General features: G+C 40.8%; 1 protein-coding gene across 1 annotated transcript in view; it reads left to right on the forward strand.

Annotated features, from left to right (window-relative positions):
• LOC124554778 (HEAT repeat-containing protein 5B) overlaps positions 1-19,165 on the forward strand; it is a 475,467-nt gene that overhangs the window by 371,710 nt on the left and 84,592 nt on the right. The window contains exon 19 of the mRNA XM_047128424.1: positions 11,047-11,121. Within this exon, the coding sequence (XP_046984380.1) occupies positions 11,047-11,121 (75 nt within the window). The remainder of the gene's footprint in view (positions 1-11,046; positions 11,122-19,165) is intronic.

The following is a 19,165-nucleotide window of genomic DNA, read 5'->3' on the forward strand; positions in this document are numbered from 1 at the left end:
ATTGCCAATGATGGCAGGCATATCGAACATGTCATAACCTAAATCTGAATATCTATAGTGATGTTTACATGTTGAATAAAGTGTGTGCATGCTGTAGTTTGTAACTAATTTGTTTTTTTTCCCATATAGTTCAATAATTGTCACCCTGTAAGAAGTGTATAAGAATGGTAGAATGGTAAAAGAATGGACTCACAAAATTACAGACCAATTTCCTTAACGTCAGTTTGCTGCAGAATTTTTGTACATATTCTCAGTTCGAATACAATAAATTTCCTGGAGATGGAAAAGCTAGTATCCACGAATTACTCATGCCACACAAAAGCATTTGACATTGTGCCCCACTGCAGACTGTTAGTGAAGGTACAAGTATGCAGAGTAGGTTCCCTGGTATGTGAATGGCTCAAAGACTCCTTAAGTAACATAATAGAACCCAGTACATTGTCCTCATTGGTGAGTGTTCATCACAGACAAGCTATTGTCAGGAGTGCCTCAGGGAAGTGTGATATGACAACTGTTATTTTCTGTATACGTAACTATTCTGGTAGACAGAGTGAACAGCAGTCTGTGGCTATTTGCTGATGATGCTGTGGCGTATAGGAAGGTTTCTGTGTTGAGTGACTGTAAGAGGATACAGGCTGAGTTAGATAACATTTCTAGTTGGTGTGATGAATGACAACTAGCTCAAAAAAAAGGGGGGGGGGGGAGGGGGGTAATGTTGAAAAATGATACGAAATGGAATGAGCATGTAACCATTGTAGTATGGAACGCAAATGGTCGACTTTGGTTCATTGGGAGAATTTTGGGAAAGTGTGGTTCACCTGTAATGAAGACCACCTGTAGGACACTATTGTGACTCATTCTTGAGTACTTCTTGAGTGTTCGCACCAGATTAGATTGAGGGAAGATATTGAAGTAGTGAAGAGGCAGGCTGATAGATTTGTTACTGATGGGTTCAAACAACATGCAAGTATTATAGAGATGCTTTGGGAACTCAAACGGGAATCCCTGGACAGAGGACAAAGTTCTTTTTGAGAAAATTTAGAGAGCCATCATTTGCAGCTAATTGCAGACATATTCTACAACCGCCAACGTACAGTTTGCCTGAAAACCATGAAGATAAGATAAATGAAATTGGGGCTCCTACAGAGGCATATAGACAGTCATTTTTCCCTCTCTCTGTTTGCCAGTGGAACAGGAAAGGAAGTGACTGGTAATGGTACAGCTTACCCTCCACCATGCCTCGTATGGTGGCTTTTGGAGAATGTATGTAGATGTAGACGTATGTTTTTATGATTGTATAAGATGTTGGAATAACTTTACATGGTCATAACTTGTTCAGAATCATGCAGGTGGAAAAAGCATGAACATACATTTAAAAATAATCAGTATCCTACAGAAATTTTTAATTTGGAAAATTTGTAAGCAGGTTGGTTAAAATGAGTGCAAGGTGTGAAACTTGCTTCGTATACGACCCCAGTTCACTTGTAGCTAAAATTACAGTTGTACTGCCAGGAATTAAAAATGATTGTTTATATCTTCCAAAGATTTTGAACATGATGTTTACGTTAGTAAGGACACTAAGAAAATCAGTTGTGAAGGGAGCAATATTTTGGGATTTTTCATAATTTTATATCACTGCTTCAGAAGCTTGAAATTTTACAGAGATTTTTTGTATCTGCTTATGGTGAAGTGCTCTTGGAGCACGAGCTGGAGCACTTCACCGTTTCTGCTTGAATTCTGTGTGACGGGAAGTTGATAATGGATCACTGTTTGGTGACTGACGTAATTGGCTGTTGTTTTCCATAGACTATAAGTAACAAAGGTCACTGAAATAATACTGTTTTAAAGTTTTTCACGTACAGTTTTATCAGTGAAAGCTTGAGCAGCCACTCAGTCCAGTGTGAAGTGTGCTGTGATGGTATGGGGCTGTTACCTATACTGTTTTGCTTCTAATCTTTGTTTCTTAATGTACTGAAATCTCAATATCCTGTATTCCAAGTTGATATTTCATCCACAGACATCTAAAAGCAGTAAAAGTTTCTTGTATGAGGGGATATAGATAAAAACTGCTTCCAGTGTTAGTGGAGTGTATGATAGTATAAAAACTATGGAATGCTAGAACTTTTGTGCCAAGAGTATGTTATCAAAGCATGTGCTTCCTTGAGCATGCACAAAATGTATTAATGCATATAATATTCTGTTTGCTCATGTTAACTGCTTCTGTTTAACAGTGTCCAACATGTGTTTCTAGTAATAATAATAATAATAATAATAATAATAATAATAATATAAACATGAACTTCCTGAAAGACATCCTAAACTCACTGGAATTTCATTTTTGAAATTTTACTAGATGGTGGCAAATAATATCTACACTACAGTTCTTGTGTCCTTTCTTTCCAACATTTATGGGACTTACTTTATTGTTCCTCAAAGGAATTTTAAATATTCTCATACCTTCACTTAACCTGCCAGAAACTTGTATTTTCAACAGTATCATCATCTCACTCATTACATATTTACAAATACTTTCTTATATATACTTACAAGTATTTTTGTCACACTTCATAGAATGTTCATCATTTGGAAGAGCAAGATGCTCAACATTTATTTAAAATTTTTGTGAATTGTGAAACATAGGCTTTGCACGATCTCTGTGAACTGCAAGCTTGCATACATCATTTTCTGTATGAGCCAAATTTCTGTTTACATTTTGAATTTGAAGCCTTGCAAAATAATAAAATGACTTAAAAATGGAAATTTCACTAATTAGAGGCAATGTAAAAAAATGATATGTACCCTGAAAATATGTAAGTATGGTCAACAAGCATAAGGAAACTTCATGCTTCGGTGTTACCTTATTGAATGGTAATGATGCAGAGAACAAGATGCATATCATTGCTGTTGTTACTGTTGTTTTTGTTGTTCAGGACTCTTGTATGTGGCTTGAACGAGATATGAACAGTGAAATAACGTGCTGTAGGGCCATCTTGGATATCTGAAACAGTGAGAGTGCTCCAGGGGCCACTGCATTCACCAAGTAAACTTTGGTCTTATTGTTTTAGAAGATGGAATGTGTGATCTGAGATGCAATCCTCTAATGGATCACTGACTGCTCAATCGAATGAATATAATCACCTCAAATGAATTCACAGACTTGACCTCTTACCAATTGCAAAAGGACCCATTGAGCATCATATTTCTGCCCAAATCACAGACCACCTTGATAATGGTACACAGTTAAGAGATGACAACTGAGATTGTACAAGTTCCGTGATGCCCACCACACACACAAACACACACACACACACACACACACACACACAATAGTGTGTAAGATTGCTGTGTAATAATAGACGTGTTGGGCCACATTACGTGTTTCCATTCATTGGTGGTCCAGGTCCCAGGTTTCATTCTTATACTGATCTGCCATACTGCGTTCTCATCAGTCACTTTTGTTGCATGATATTGTTATTAGAGATAACAAACCTGTTTAGTGCCCCTGTTATTAGAGATAACAAACCCTTTTAGTGTCCTCCTTTGTATATCAATAAAGTTAACCCTTTTTAACTATTATTTTTAATAAATTATCTCCACATGTAGTTATGATGCTGTGTGCTTTGTCTCCAGATAATAGCCGCATGTGTCAACTAAGCAGATACCAAAAATTTGCACTAACATTAACTGACAAAGGCAGAAAGATCTGTTACACATTTGTGACAGTCTTGGGCTGCCTTTTACAACAAGTCTATAAGGTCCGAAATGAAGGTAGAGCAATAAAACACCACTGTAAGCATAAAGCTGGAAACAAAATGGCAATGTCAGCACTTTGGAAGTAAATCATTTTTTTTTCTTCAGCATTGATGTCATTTTGTTCAATCCCTGTACTGGCTGAACAAACAGCCCATGTTTGTCATAAATGTGTAATGGCACTTCCTGTCTTTGTTAGTTACCAAAATAAATCCAGAATAATAGTTGGAAAATCAGATAATCATTTGCCCTTAGGTATAAAATTTTCCAAGCCATAGACAATGTTAAACACAAAACAATTTCTCTTGTAATTCTCTTTTGACTATCAGAACAGTGTATGTTCTCTGTTTGGTCCCCGTGTGTTCCACACCCATCAGTTGTGTGCTCAGTTTATTTGTTTATCATTTTAGGTACCGGTACTGAATTTTTCTGCGTTATTTATTTTTTTTGTTCAAGTAGTTTCTCTCCTTAGCCTCCTAAACATTTTACAATTTGTTATTTGTATCCACTATTAATACCTAGTTATGCAAGCAGATGACCTGCTCACTATTAGTAGTAGTACCTTGTGATAAAATATATCTGTTATGCAACATGTGCAATCACAGAGGGGACTGTAAAGACACTGGATTCCTGTTTGTGACAAACAATTTTAAAGCTCTCATCTGGCCCTCCAGATTTAGGCTTTCAAACTTTTTACTTTCTTCTTGTGGGCATCAATCTTTGGACTGGTTTAATACAGCCCATAGATTTCTTCTCCTGTGCCAACCTCGTCATCTCAGAGTAACACTGGCACCAGATATCCTCAGTTGTTTGTTGGATGTATTCCAATCTCTGTCTTCTCATGAAGTTTTTGCCCTGTACAGCTGCCTCTGCTGTCATGAAAGTTATTCCCTGATGTCTTAAAACATGTCCTATCATCCTGCCCCTTTTTCTTGTCAATATTTTCCACGTGTTTCTTTCCTCACTGGTTGTGTGGAGAACCACCTCATTTCTTACCTTATCAGTCCTCCTAAGATTGTCTTCTTTCCCAGTGTTCTCATGGTACATGATTCACTTCCGCACAGTGTTGTGCTCCAAACATATTTCCTCAGAAATTTCTTCTTCAAATGAAGGCCAATGATTGATACCAGTAGGATTCTTTTCACCAGAAATGCCTTCTTTGCCTGCACGAGTCTGTTTTTTATGTCCTCCTTACTTTGTTCATTTGTTACTTTGCTTTCAAGGTAGCAGAATTCCGATGCTTTGTCTACCTCATAGTCTCCAATTTTGATGGTAAGTTTCTCACTAATCTCATTTCTGCTACAACTTATTACTTTAGTCTTCCTTCAGTTTATTCTCAGTCCGTATTCTGTGCTCATTAGTCTGTCCATTCCTTACAGTATGCCCAGTAATTCTTCCTTGCTTTTACTGAGCATGAAAGTGTCAACAGTGAATTTTATCATTGACATCCTCTCACCCTGAATTTTAATGCCAGTATTGAATCTTTTTTCCATTATTGTTTCTTCGATGTAGAGATTGAACAGTAATGGAGAAAGACAGCATAGCTATCTGCACCCTTCTTAATGTAAGAACTTCATTCTTCATTTTTCATTCGGATGATTCCTACTTGGCTCTTATGCATGTTGTATATTACCTGTTTTCGCTACAGTGTATATCTGTTTTTTCTAAGAATTTCGAACGGCTTGCACCATTTTACATTGTCAAATGATTTTTCTAGGCCAAAAAATCCTTTAAACATGTCTTTTATTTTTATTAAATCTTGCTTCCATTATCAAATGCAGAGTGAGATCTGTCTCTCTGGTATCTTTACCTTTCCTAAAGCCAAACTGATTGTCATCTAACATATCCTCAGTTTTCTTTTCCATTCTTTGATGTGTAATTTTTCTTGTTAGCAACATGTATGTCTGAGTTGTTAAGCTGATTGTGCTGTAGTTCTGTCACTTATCTGCCCTTGCTATATTTCGGATGGTATGGCTTATATTTTTCTGAAAGTCTGATGGTACATCCCCAGACTTGTAGATTCTACAGACCAACTTGAATATTCATTTGGTTACTATTACTGCCATGAAATTCCACAATAATTTTATATATGACTTCCAAAGCTCTGTTAAACTCAGATTCTAATGTTGTATTTCATATCTCTTCTTCTGTCACATCATCAGACAGTTCCTCATCACCATAGAGACCTTGAATGTAATTTTTTTCACTCATTCGTCGCTCCTCTGCATTTAATGGTGGAATTCTTCTTGCCTTCAGTAGTGGTCCTAAATTACTTTGAGGCCAGTATGGTTTCTTAAATAATACTACAGCCAGCAGTACTGTAATGCCCTTAAAAGATGTGTCACAATTAATTGACACATTGACTACCTATGTTTTCTTAAAAATTTTTCATTAACGACAGTCAAGGTATTCAACCTTCACACAAAATGGTGAGTGTCAAATTGGATCAAAAACGTAGAGATATCTGCTTACTTAGCCTTTCTAACTCGAATTCTTCTTTAAATTTGGAAATCTACTCACATTTACTTCAGAAACAGATGCATACATCAGTATATTCAAGCTCTCTTCAAAATCAATTAAAGCGTTAATAGCATAAGTACAGTCGTCTGCACTTTTCATGTGCTTATTCATGACACAGAATCATGTTCATTTCCTTTCATTGTAGATAGAAAACTTTTGATATAATATGTCAGAGATTCATTATTTATGCACTTACATTCCAGTCATGCCACTTATTATATGCTACACTAACAGACACAAATTATTTGTGTGTTGTTTGATGCTTTTAACTCTAATACATTACCCTAGATTAGATTGTAATTTTATGCGAGTGACACCATTCAGCATGGGTTGTGAATTCTCTGCTTTGACATTTGCTTTTCATTTTATAGATATCCTCAAGAAATACTGTTTTCTTTTTTAAATTTTGTGTGTTTTATATGTAGTGTAGTCATTTTGTAAAATTTTCAGAATGTTCACTTATTTTTATTAAACATAGGCTGCATGCAATAACAAACAAATGAACAAGGCCTGATTTGTACTATTGGACTCCATCACACACTACTCTTTGTTTTATTCATACTTATTATTTTTTTGTACTTGTTTCATATCTATACAGTTCTGAAACTGGCTTTAAAAAGATATATTAATTTTCCTTTATAATTAAACATTTTTGAGCATTAACAAAATCCGAAGAAGTAATGTCTGCTGCATTATTTTATTAAGATGGTTAAGTTATAAATGAAAAATGTACTAACACAGCACACTTTTAGAAATATGTAGTGTAGTAATGTCAGTACTTTCTGTACAGCTTACTGAAACATGTTACACAGGGCAGATACAACTTTCATTTTAAGCTGCCAGGTTGTTCTTGAGGTTTTAGGAAACTACAACGTACCCAATGTTTAGTATAACTTCCAATAAGTCTGACAGTGTTTGTTTTCATTTTACTGACTAATTAATGTATGCAAAGAGAACAAATACATACAGTTGAGCTACTGGCTTTTTGAGTAGATCAGTCTTTAAATATTGTTTGCTCATGTTTAGTCTCTGAGAACTGTTTGTTGGCAGCTTTTCTACTTTATACCAGTTGTTGCTGCAAGTTTTAAAACGAAAGTCCTATGACGTGATTCACACTAGTTTCCTGGTGTCAGTGAAAAATTTTACGATTCTCCAAAAGAGATGCAGTAGGATAAGATTATTATCAGCATTTTTTGATCATATGGATATGTTTCCAGTAGGACAGTAGGATATGTTGTTCATAATCTATGTAAGCTGTGATATTTATTTCAAAATATCTCCTCAAATTATTTTAGCAAGTTATTGTTTAACACAACTGTTGCCAAGGGTTTTTAACTTTTTAGTGAATGTTATTTTTGTCCCACTTTCATTATTTGAAATGTTAAGCAATTACTTTTTTCATCTTTCCTATAATTATAAATGCCATTTGTAAGATTAATTCTTATTCAAATTGTGGTTTTATACATGAAATAATGCTTTTTTTTACTGCCATATTTTTAATTTTTATGTTTCTGTATCTTTTTAACATCAATTATTTAACTCATAGATTTTGTAGAATGTGTATCAAAACAGTCTCTATTGAACTATATCTAGAATTAGGTTAGCTTTCAACTGTTGATACTAGGATAGTGTATTTTTTATTTTTTATGATTATAATATGTGGAATTTATGAGGACTTTATGCTCTTTTGTCCTTTGTACTTTCCACTCATTTCTGCTTAGATTAATCTCTCAGTGTACACTTAAGTCCTTAACATGTTCAGTGCCCTGCCCTGCCAGGCATGGTAGCTCAGGGTACAGCAGGTGGCCGACGTCATGCCTAGGGTGTTCTGAATATGTAGTCTGTGTTCTGTGTACTGTATGAGTCAGATTTGCCTCAGTCCTTGCCTGGGACTCTCCAGTTGTTGGTTGCGGTTTAGTCATTGGTTTATCATTCTACCATTATGTGGTGAAACTTGGGCTGGCAAGTGCATTTTCTTTCAATGTATTGCTCCGTATCTACGAAATAATTATTTCAAGTGTAATTACACACATATTTAATTTTTATAGACTTGTCTCAAACCAGGCGTGAATGTAAGAGGAAATTGTTTCCTGTCAAAGGTAAATTTGTAATAAGTGTAAATTAAAATGTGTTTTGAGACATGTTGATAAGAATAAAATTGTGTGTAATTGTGCTTGAAATAATTTGTAGATAAAGAATGATAAAATGAAAACAAATGCACTTATGTGCACAAGTTTCACTACAGAATGATAGGAAGATATACCAACAGCTAAATCACAACCAACATTAACTGCAGAGTGCCTGGGCATGGACTGAGACAAATTCGACCTGCACGGTAAACGAAACACAAACTAGATGGCACCCTAGATGTGATATTGGCCACCAGCCATTCCCTGAACTACCACACCTGGCGTGGCGGGGGCACCAAATCTGTTGATGAACATTTTTAACTGCATATGAGGATGTAAAGGGAACATGGAGCCGCAGTGACAGGGAGATAATTATATGTGATACTGCTATGGAGTTTCCTATGATGAAGTCCGTGCCTAAAAAGGGCTTGATTAACTTGCTGTGTCAGAGCTGGATAAAATCCCAAGTTTTCATGACTGCCTGTCTCGTGATTTTCAAGGGCGAAGTCTGACTGTAGTGAAACTCTCAAGGCTCCCATGGCCTCTGAGTGTAACAGTGGGAGTCTCGCCAGCTTCATGACAGAGAGACTTAGCCCCTAAAATGATAATGGAGGTAGCCATAAGAAGCTTTAGATTTTTATCTATATAGGTGACACAGGTTAATTAGATGTGTCATATAAAACCTATATGTATGTCAAAGCTGCATGAGATGACTTGAGAGGAAACAAGGTAAATCTTACATTTTCTGCAGTACTACTGGGTGTAAAGAAAATGGGTTTACAGAAACTTAAAGAAAGAAAAGTAATTTAAATTTGGATTGGCAAAAAAAAAAAAAACAGGATTCTCATCAAAGTGATAATTTATGTTGGACAATAGAGAGACCAAAAATCACATCGGAAACCAAAAGCTGTCAATAGCAAAATGTTGTTTAAGAATTGGGAGGCAGGGGATGATGAGAAGACATAGAGGATATGAAGAATTGTGCAGTATGTATGGCTAAAGACAGTGCATTGTGTACTTGCAAAATATAACTGAGAAATCATTGAGCAACAAAGATTAGCAACAAATGTGTGTTTGTATGCTGTTTCAAACTTAACTGTAACATAAATGTTGCTATAACTGCAAGTTCATACTCAGTTTTGATGTGGTGATCCACTGACAAGTTTGTGCTTTACACTGAATGTAGGGATTAAACAGAAATAATGCCTGTTATTTATATTTATGAGATCTGTTCAAAAAATCTTGGAACTCTATCCACAAAATTTTTCTACGCTTACCTTTTACTTATTGTGCATCGTCTTTTTCGAAATATTCTTCTCCACAATAGATACACAGCTCCCAATGCTGTTTCCACTTCCGGAAGCAGTCTTGGTATACCTCTTGCTGGATCATGTGAAGTGCTGTCTGTGAATTTTCTTTTATCTCATCTATTGTTGCAAATCTTCATCCTTTCATCAGGATTTTCAACTTTGGAAATAAAAAAAAGACTGCAGGGGCCAGGTCTGGAGAGTACAGAGGATGAGGCAGCACAATGATTTTGTTTACTGTGCAATAGTCATGCACCAACAGGGATGAATCTGCGTGTGTGTTGTTATGATGCAAGAGCCATGAATTGTCTCACCACATTTCAGGCTATCTCCTTCTCACATTTTCTCGCAGGCATCGCAACACATCCCAATAGTACCATCGATTAACAGTTTGTCACTGTGGCATTAATTAATGATCAACTAATTCTTCAAAGTCAAAGAAAACTATCAGCATGGCTTTGGCATTTGACCTGACCTGATGAGCTTTTTTTTTTTAGAACCTTTTCCAACCCATTATGAAGATCGAACCTTGGTCCCAACATCATAACTGTAGACCCATGTCTCATTATCAGTTATGACTCTCTGAAGGAACATCTCATTCTCATTTGTGCAATCTGAAAAATCTTCACAGGTTGTGTGTCGAAGGTCTTTCTGGTCTTGACTCGTGAGCCATGGGATGAACTTGGTGACAACACAATGCATTCCATGCATGCTGTTTCAAGATTTCATGATACGATCCAACTGAAATGTTACATTCTTCTGCAATTTCTCAGTCAGTCAGTCTTCGATTGGCAAGCACAATTTCGTTGATGTTCCTGACATGAGCATCATTGGTAGACGTTCAAGAGCGTCCTGAACGAGGGTCATCTTTAACTTCTGTCTGACCATTTTTAAACCATGTGAACCATTTTTAACACTTATTACAGCTTTACCACTGATCGCTGTAGACTTCCTGTATCCTTTGGTGTGTCTCTGTAAAGGTTTTCTTGAGTTTCACATGAAATTGAATGCAGACATGTTGCTCCCCTAACTCTGCCATCTTGAAATTCGCAAACTGTGTCACACAATCTTCTACTCACTATAGCACTGAACGATATCTAACAGGCGTACAACAGTGAAACTTCTGGCAGTTACACATTAAATGTGTGTGGGCAGGGATACCAACTGCATTTTGCTCCAACACACCATTGGTGCAAAATTACGAATGTTCTCGAACTTTTTGAACAGACCTCACACATTGTGAAAATTTGTAAGCACTGTTGCAGCTTTAGACATATAGATTCTCTTGAATGTTTAACAGTAAAGGTAAAGTAGCGATTGTTTGATTTTGTCTGTTTCAGCTTCAACCAAATAGTGCAGCTGGCTCTGGTGCTTTAGAACATGATGTCTGCTGTCTATATCGACCTATTCCAATGGCAAGTATATTCTGAACTGCAATTTATAACTTTTTCTTAATGGCACAGATACAATGTTTATGCATTTCACGTGGAATATTAACTGTGCAAACAATTTAAACCAAGTGACTGGGATGTTATTGCTGTAAATGTATTATAACAATTAAATGTCATAATATTAGTATACCATGTGATCATTAATAAAAAATGAAGGTGTAGGATGGAATATGTGTACTATGTACATAATGTGTCTGCAATGATGCTACAACAGGGAGAAAGAAGTGCACATTTATTGAAGCAAATAATGGAATCAGTTTAGGCGTAACTTAAAGTAAAGCACTGATATTGAGCTAATGCGGCCACCATTTGTGATTCAAGAGATATCTCACTTGAAGTCATATTTCTGCTCAGCTAGAGTAATTACACAATTTCCTGTTGGGTCTAACATCTCAACACAGAATTCTGACAGCCAGTCTTACCTATCAGTGTGAAGCATTCACTCTGCAGCAGAATGGCCACTCTTGTGAAACTAAAATTTATGTGTACGGATAATTTTCTGTATTTTAGTAAGTTTTTGTGGCCTAAAATGTAGTAGTTAACATAAAATGTCATGTGTGAAAGTCAGTTTGACCAGTTGCGTGTCATCAAGGGTCAGGACTGAGGACATTCAAAGACAGATTCAAAGACTTGGTCGCTTGCAACGTCACGCACTTTTGGTTGACTTGATGATTGACTGTTCGCAGAACGAGCAATCAAAATATACATTTGGTACCAAGAATAACTATAGTTACTAGGAGAAAACTACGCCTAGTGGGTATGGAATTCCTGTTGAAATGTACTGATGGAGATTGCCTCATGAAACAAAAGTAAATAGCAAGCATATTCTGCATTTACAAAACTAGTTTGTTTTGAATTTTTTGAATACATATTGGCACTGTCTTTGTTTTACTACTGCAGAACTATCAGATAATCTTGTGTTTACCTTTCAAAGAAGATGCATCTTGCCGACTGAATTTTTGTATGCATATGGCATTATACTTTGAAACAAATTTTGTAAACCATTAGTCACTTCTGCACCCTGTTCAGAACTATTTTAAGACTAGCAGCTACAAAGCGCGCACGCAGTGAGAAGAAAAATGAAGGGAATGGTGCAGTGGTGTGACTAGGAGGAGGAATAAACTGAGAGAAATAAGAGAAAAGTAAAGACTTGACAAAGGTAAATTGAGGGAAGGAAAACTGTATATTGTAATGAGTAAATAATACTAAAGGAAAGTCGTGCATTATCTCCAACTACTCTCTCTTCTCCCTCCCAAATGGATTTCAGCCCTTTTATGGATTCTCTAAACACCAGTTTGATTGTTTCTTGCCTTTCTGCTGCTTCACATATGCCTTATGGAAGTTGAAAGTGTAATACTGTGTTTCCATACCAGTCATTAGAGATTCTCCACCTATGCTAGTGCTCAATGACACAGGAAAAAGTTTTCTAGGATCTTGTTAAAGAAATTGCATTGGTAATTGCCTATACTGATGTAGGGAAGCGACAGAAAACATACATCTGGATTGCCACAGGGGTGAACTCACTGGGATGCTGTAATGTTTGTAATGTTGATGCTACTCTATCCTGCACAAGCTTATTCATCTCTGAGTAACTACTGCAACATACATTCTTCTGAATCTGCTTCCTGTATTCATCTTTTAGTTTCCCTCTATGTTTTTTAACCCCACACTTCCCTCCAGGACTAAATTGGTGATCCCTCGATGCCTCAGAATGTGTCCTACCAACTGATCCCTTCTTCTAGTCAGGTTGTGCTACAAATTTCTCTTCTCCTCAATTCTATTCAGTACCTCATTAGTTACATGCTCTAGCCATCTAATCTTGAGCATTCTTCTGTAGCACCACATTTCAAAAGCTTCTATGCTCTTCTTGTCTGAACTGTTTATTGTCCATGTTTCACTTCATACATGGCTACAATCAATACAAACATGACCTCCCCCCCCTCCCCCCGCCACCATCCTCCAATAGGCTCGCATTCGGGAGGACGACGGTTCAATCCCGCGTCCGGCCATCCTGATTTAGGTTTTCCGTGATTTCCCTAAATCACTCCAGGCAAATGCCGGGATGGTTCCTCTGAAAGGGCACGGCCGACTTCCTTCCCCATCCTTCCCTAATCCGATGAGACCGATGACCTCGCTGTCTGGTCTCCTTCCCCAAAAACAACCCAACTCCAATAGGCTATAAGTAAAAGACAAGTTCATAGAAAACAATTATTTTACTACCAAAAGTTTTGTATACTTATGGTTACTTTTCATCATAATCACCTAAAAGATTGAGACATTTATCATACCTGTGGACAAGCTTTGCAATACCCTCTTCAAAAAATGTACCCGCCAATGATGTCAAATGAGCATTGATGTTGTTTTGAAGATCTTCGTTAGTTTTAAAGTGCTGCCCTCCTAACCACATTTTCAGTTCAGGGAAAAGGTGAAGGTCGCTCGGTGCCAGGTCAGGACTGTACAACGGATGATCAAAAATGTCTCTTTGAAATTGTTCAAGGAGCTGTTGGGTTGTGCCAGCAGTGTGTGGACAAGTGTTGTCATGGATCAACACAATTCCTGAAGTCAGCATTCCTCTAAGCAGCACACCTTTTTGGTCCCAAAACATGGTAGCCATAACCTTTCTGTTGTTGAATGTTTGTTTGAATTTTTTTGGTTTGTTTGGTGAATTTGGATGCATCCATTGTTGTGATTGTCATTTTGTTTCCGGTGTGTCATATTGCATCCAAGTTTCATCTCCAATAACAATTGATTTCAAAAATTTCTCTCCTTCATCATGATAACAGTCAAAGAAATTCAAAGCTGGCACCATTCGGTGACTTTTGTGGGAGTCCGACAACATTTTTGGAACCCAACGAGCGCAAACATTTTTGTAGCCTAAATTTTCAGTAACGATAGTGTTGTGACAGTGCCACTACATTTAACAGTGCCGCCACGTCAGTACGCGCAAATGGCGATAGAGGCGCTCCGCAACTCGGCTGAGCGCGGGAGCGCCACCTAGCTATGAACGGCGCCGGCCGCATGTCACGGCACAGCAGTCGAATCACCGATACGGAATTGGTAGCATGTAACCAGCTATTGTTTCTACGTTTGTATATCCACGCAATTTATTAGTGATTAAAAGTTATAACACTTTTTGGCGACGAGGTCGGATATTTTTGTTCCTGCGTTGTGGATTTGTGTGTTCGTGTCGGGGCAGACATGGAACAGCTTATGCAAGTGCTCATTGAACAACAAACACAGCTGACAGCTGCTATTCAGGCGTTGTCGACGTCGCTTACCCATCGTCTGTCTTCCTCTTCTCCGCCTCTGTTCCCTCCTTATGACGAGGCCGCTGAAGACTGGGAGGATTATGAAAAGCATTTGCGGCAACACTTCTTGGCTTTCAGCGTTGTCGACGCTCCTATGTGTAAGTCGTTATTTCTATCTTGGATTTCCCCACGGATCTATCAGCTGCTATCTCAGTTAGCCCCGCTGCGGGAACCTGCCTCTCTGTCCTTCGAAGAATTGTGTGACTTATTGTCTAACTATTACCGAAAAAACACCCACGTTGTTGCCGCCCGCGTGGCGTTCTACCGGTGTTGTAAACAGCCCCATCAATCTTACCGGGCTTGGGCGGCGGAACTACACGGTCTGAGTAGGAAATGTCAGTTTGTCACGGACACTCATCATGAGTCTTATGCTGATTCAGTGGTTAGGGATGCTATTCTACGGCTTGCTCCTGATAAAGAAGTTTGGCAACGTGCCTTACAACTGCCAAACTCGTCGTTGTCGGAAGTTCTAAGTATCGCTCAATCTTTTGAAGTGTCTCATGCTGCTGGTGCGCAAATAGGCGCGTGGTGTGATGTAGGCGCTATACAGACCACTTTCGACACGGACAATTTGCCTGTTTCCCAGGGGACCGACGATGTGGCGGCGGTTCACTCGCGTCAACAACGTCGCGTTGGGCCGCCACTCTCGCAGCAAAAACAGCAACCACAGAAGCAGGTTCCTTCCGCACTTCCTTCGTGTCCACGTTGTTTCGTACAGCATGACAGGGCCGCGTGTCCAAAATGTTGGGCCACGTGTAATTCATGTAGGGAAAAAGGCCACATTGCTTCTGTGTGTCAGTCCCCTAAAGTTCCTGTTGACGAGGACGAGGCATCGGACATGGATGTTAACTGTGTGCTTTCTCAAACAAATAAGTTGTTTGTTACTGTTCGTGTTCTGGATAAGGACATTCGCATGCAAGTGGACACTGGCTCTGCAGTAACTCTCATTAATTCTCGTATGTATTTGGAGTTGGGCTCCCCTCCCTTGTCTCCGGTTACGCGAAATCTGAGAACTTATAATAAACAGAAAATTCCTATCGTTGGCCAGTTTGATGCTTCCACTGCCTACAAGTCTGTTGTTAGGCCCCTCACGTTTTATGTGGTGGATCATGCAGGCACTGAAAACCTGTTTGGTTATGATGCTTTCCAGTTGTTCGGGTTCTCCATTGATGATGATGTGCACCTCATATCTGAGGATATTCCGTATCAACAGCTGGATGGATTGTGTTCTGAATTCTCGTCCGTGTTCTCTGCTGGTCTGGGTCATGCCAAGGATTTTGAAGCCCACATTACTCTTAAACCTACAGCTCGCCCTAAGTTTTTCCGGGCACGCCCTATTCTGGTGGCGTTGCATGGACCTGTCAAGGCTGAGATAGACAGGTTAACAGCTTCAGAAATTCTCCTTCCTGTTACCTCCAGCGAATGGGCATCGCCAATCGTGGTGGTTTCTAAACCAAACGGGAGTCTGCGATTGTGTGGTGATTTTAAAGCCACTGTCAATGCTCAGAGCCTCATTGACACGTATCCTCTTCCCCGTCCTGAGGAGTTATTTACCAAGCTCGCTGGGGGCCAGTTCTTTTCCAAACTTGACTTATCAGAGGCGTACCATCAGTTGCCGTTGGATGCGTCTTCCAAGGAATTTCTCATCATCAACACTCCTTGTGGGTTGTATCAGTACCAGCGGTTACTGTTTGGCGTCACTAGCACGCCGGCCATTTTTCAGCGGTTTTTGGAACAGCTCACGGCTTCCGTTCCCGGCTGCATAAACTATCTGGATGACATTGTTGTCACGGGGGCCTCCACTGAGGAGCACCTTCGCAATTTGCGTTCACTGTTTTGGGTTCTGCATTCGGCTGGGTTGAAGTACAATCTGGACAAGTCACAGTTCTTCCAACCCTCCATTGTGTATCTTGGTTTCCACTTGTCCCGTGAGGGTATACGTCCTGTACGTCAGCATGTTGCGGCCATTACCGCTCTACCCCGGCCGTCTACGGTAAAAGAACTTCAGGCATTTCTAGGCAAGATTGCTTATTATCACAAATTCATTCCATCTGCGGCGGCGGTAGCTCATCCTCTGCATCAGCTGTTACGCAAAAACATTCCTTTCTGTTGGTCCGACGAGTGTGAGCAGGCTTTTGTCCGCCTGAAGGCTCATTTGCAGTCGGCGTCTTGTCTTGCCACATTCCGTCCGGGTCAGCACTTGGTTCTGGCGACTGACGCGTCCCAGTATGGCCTAGGGGCTGTTCTCACCCATCGGTATGTGGATGGGTCGGAACAACCCATCGCCTCTGCTTCCAAGACCCTCAACGATGTGCAACGGCGTTATTCTCAAATCGAAAAGGAGGCGCTCGCTATCATTTATGCTCTAAAGAAGTTCAGCATTTTTTTGTATGGTTCTAAGTTTCACCTCATCACCGACCACAAGCCACTGGTCTCTCTGTTCAGCCCATCGGCGTCGCTTCTGGATAAGGCAGCTCACCGCCTGCAACGTTGGGCCTTATACTTGTCTCGTTTTCACTATGAGATTCACTATCGCCCCACGACCCAGCACGCCAATGCTGACGCGTTGTCGCGTTTGCCGATGGGCCCCGACCCGGTTTTCAATCGAGATGAACTACTCTGTTTCCACATTCATGAGGCAGAAGGTCGTGCGGTCGAGGGTTTTCCGCTTACAGGTTCGCAGGTCACGTCGGCTACTGCGCGGGACCCAGTCCTGCATCAGGTGATCGGTTTTATTCAACGGGGTTGGCCGGACAGGACGAAGGGCCGGGCATCGGATCCCCTTCACAACTACCATGCCTTGCGCCTTCGTCTGTCTGTTCGTGATGGTGTTGTTCTTCTGGCCACGGATGGCGCGTCTCCATGGGTCGTGGTGCCAGCCTCTCTTCGCAAAGATGTTCTCAAACTGTTGCATGAAGGCCATTGGGGGATTTCTCGGACTAAGTCCCTGGCCCGCAGGCATGTTTATTGGCCCGGTATTGATTCGGACATCGCCCACACGGTCGCTGCGTGTGGTCAGTGTGCTCAACAACTGGCTGCACCCCGTACAATGCCCTCTCCGTGGCCTGGCCCGGCGCAGCCATGGGAACGGGTGCATGCTGACTTTGCCGGCCCCTTCCTCGGCACTTATTGGCTGCTGTTGATTGACGCCTTCTCGAAGTTTCTGTTTGTTGTTCGATGTCCGTCGCCCACCACTGCGGCGACGACGCTGGCTTTGTCCAAAATCTTTGCGCTAGAAGGTCTTCCATCCATGATTGTCATGGACAATGGCCCTCAGTTCTCTTCGCAGGCCTTCCGTGATTTTTGTACTGGACACGGGATTCATCATGTTACAGCACCGCCCTTCCATCCGCAATCGAATGGGGAGGTCGAGCGCCTTGTCCGCACTTTCAAAAGCCAGATGAAAAAATTCCTTAGTGATTTTTCCACAGATGACACTCTGTTGCATTTTCTGAGTTCTTATCGTTTCACGCCTCTGGGTGATCGCAGCCCTGCTGAACTCTTGCATGGCCGCCAACCGCACACTCTACTCCACCTGCTTCACCCTGTCAGGCGTTGTACTGTGTCCCCTCGTGCGGGAAAATACTCAGTGGGCGCCGACGTGTGGGCATGAAGGTATGGATCTCGCCCTAAATGGATTCCAGGGGTGGTCAAGGCTCTTCGCAGCCGCTGGCTTTGTGAAATACGTACGGACGACGGCATGGTTGTTCGCCATTACGACTAGATGCACCCACGAGTGGTGGCCACGCCGGTGCCACCGCCCCTTCTTTCGCCTCCACCAGCCCGAGAAGCCAGTCCTGTTGCTGCTGCCGATCTCCCGTGCGTGTTGCTGCAGCCGATGTTGCTACCGCTTCCGAGTACGCCGGAACCGGCCCCAGTCGCGACGCCGCCTTCTCCGGGACCCATCTCGCTGGAGCACACCCCCAGGTCCACGACACCTATGGATGCTGCTCCGGAGTTTTCACCCATCATCTCGTCCAGGAGGCACTTTCCACGCACGGGCTTCCGTCCTGGACATTTTCGACCGTACTCTCGTGTTTCTCCGCGGGATCTTCTCGGGGCCTCCCAAGAGGCCATGGATGTCTCTGCGCTGTCCGTGTCTCCCAGGAAGTGAGTGTTTTTTTTCAAGGGGGGAAAAGTGTTGTGACGGTGACATGACATTTAACTGTGCCGCCACGTCAGTACGCGCAAACGGTGATAGAGGTGCTCCGCAACTTGGCTGAGCGTGGGAGCACCACCTAGCTACGAACGGCGCCAGCCGCATGTCACGGCACGGCAGTCGAATGACCGATACGGAATTGGTAGCATGTAACCAGCTATTGTTTCTACATTTGTATATCCACGCAATTTATTAGTGATTAAAGGTTATAACAGATAGTGCCGACAGATCTTGAAACTTCCAGAATTTCCATAGACAAAGCAGTTATGGTGAACGTATGATTTTCTCTAACCATTCTGTCAACTCTCGTTCAACAAGGTCGGCTGTAACGACAGACTTGCGTCCTTGGCCCCCTTCATCATGCACGTCATTCCAGCTATCTTTAAACTTTCGGCACCATTCACGCACAACACCATCAGTCATGAAGTTGATCACTATGCACTCAGCTCATTCTCCAATATATTTCTGCTGCACTATTCGCCTCTGCTTGCAGAAACCAAATTACACTTCATGATTCACACTTGGCAGGAACAACAATTGA

This window comes from Schistocerca americana, chromosome X, assembly GCF_021461395.2.
Source record: "Schistocerca americana isolate TAMUIC-IGC-003095 chromosome X, iqSchAmer2.1, whole genome shotgun sequence".
Lineage (NCBI taxonomy): Eukaryota > Metazoa > Arthropoda > Insecta > Orthoptera > Acrididae > Schistocerca > Schistocerca americana.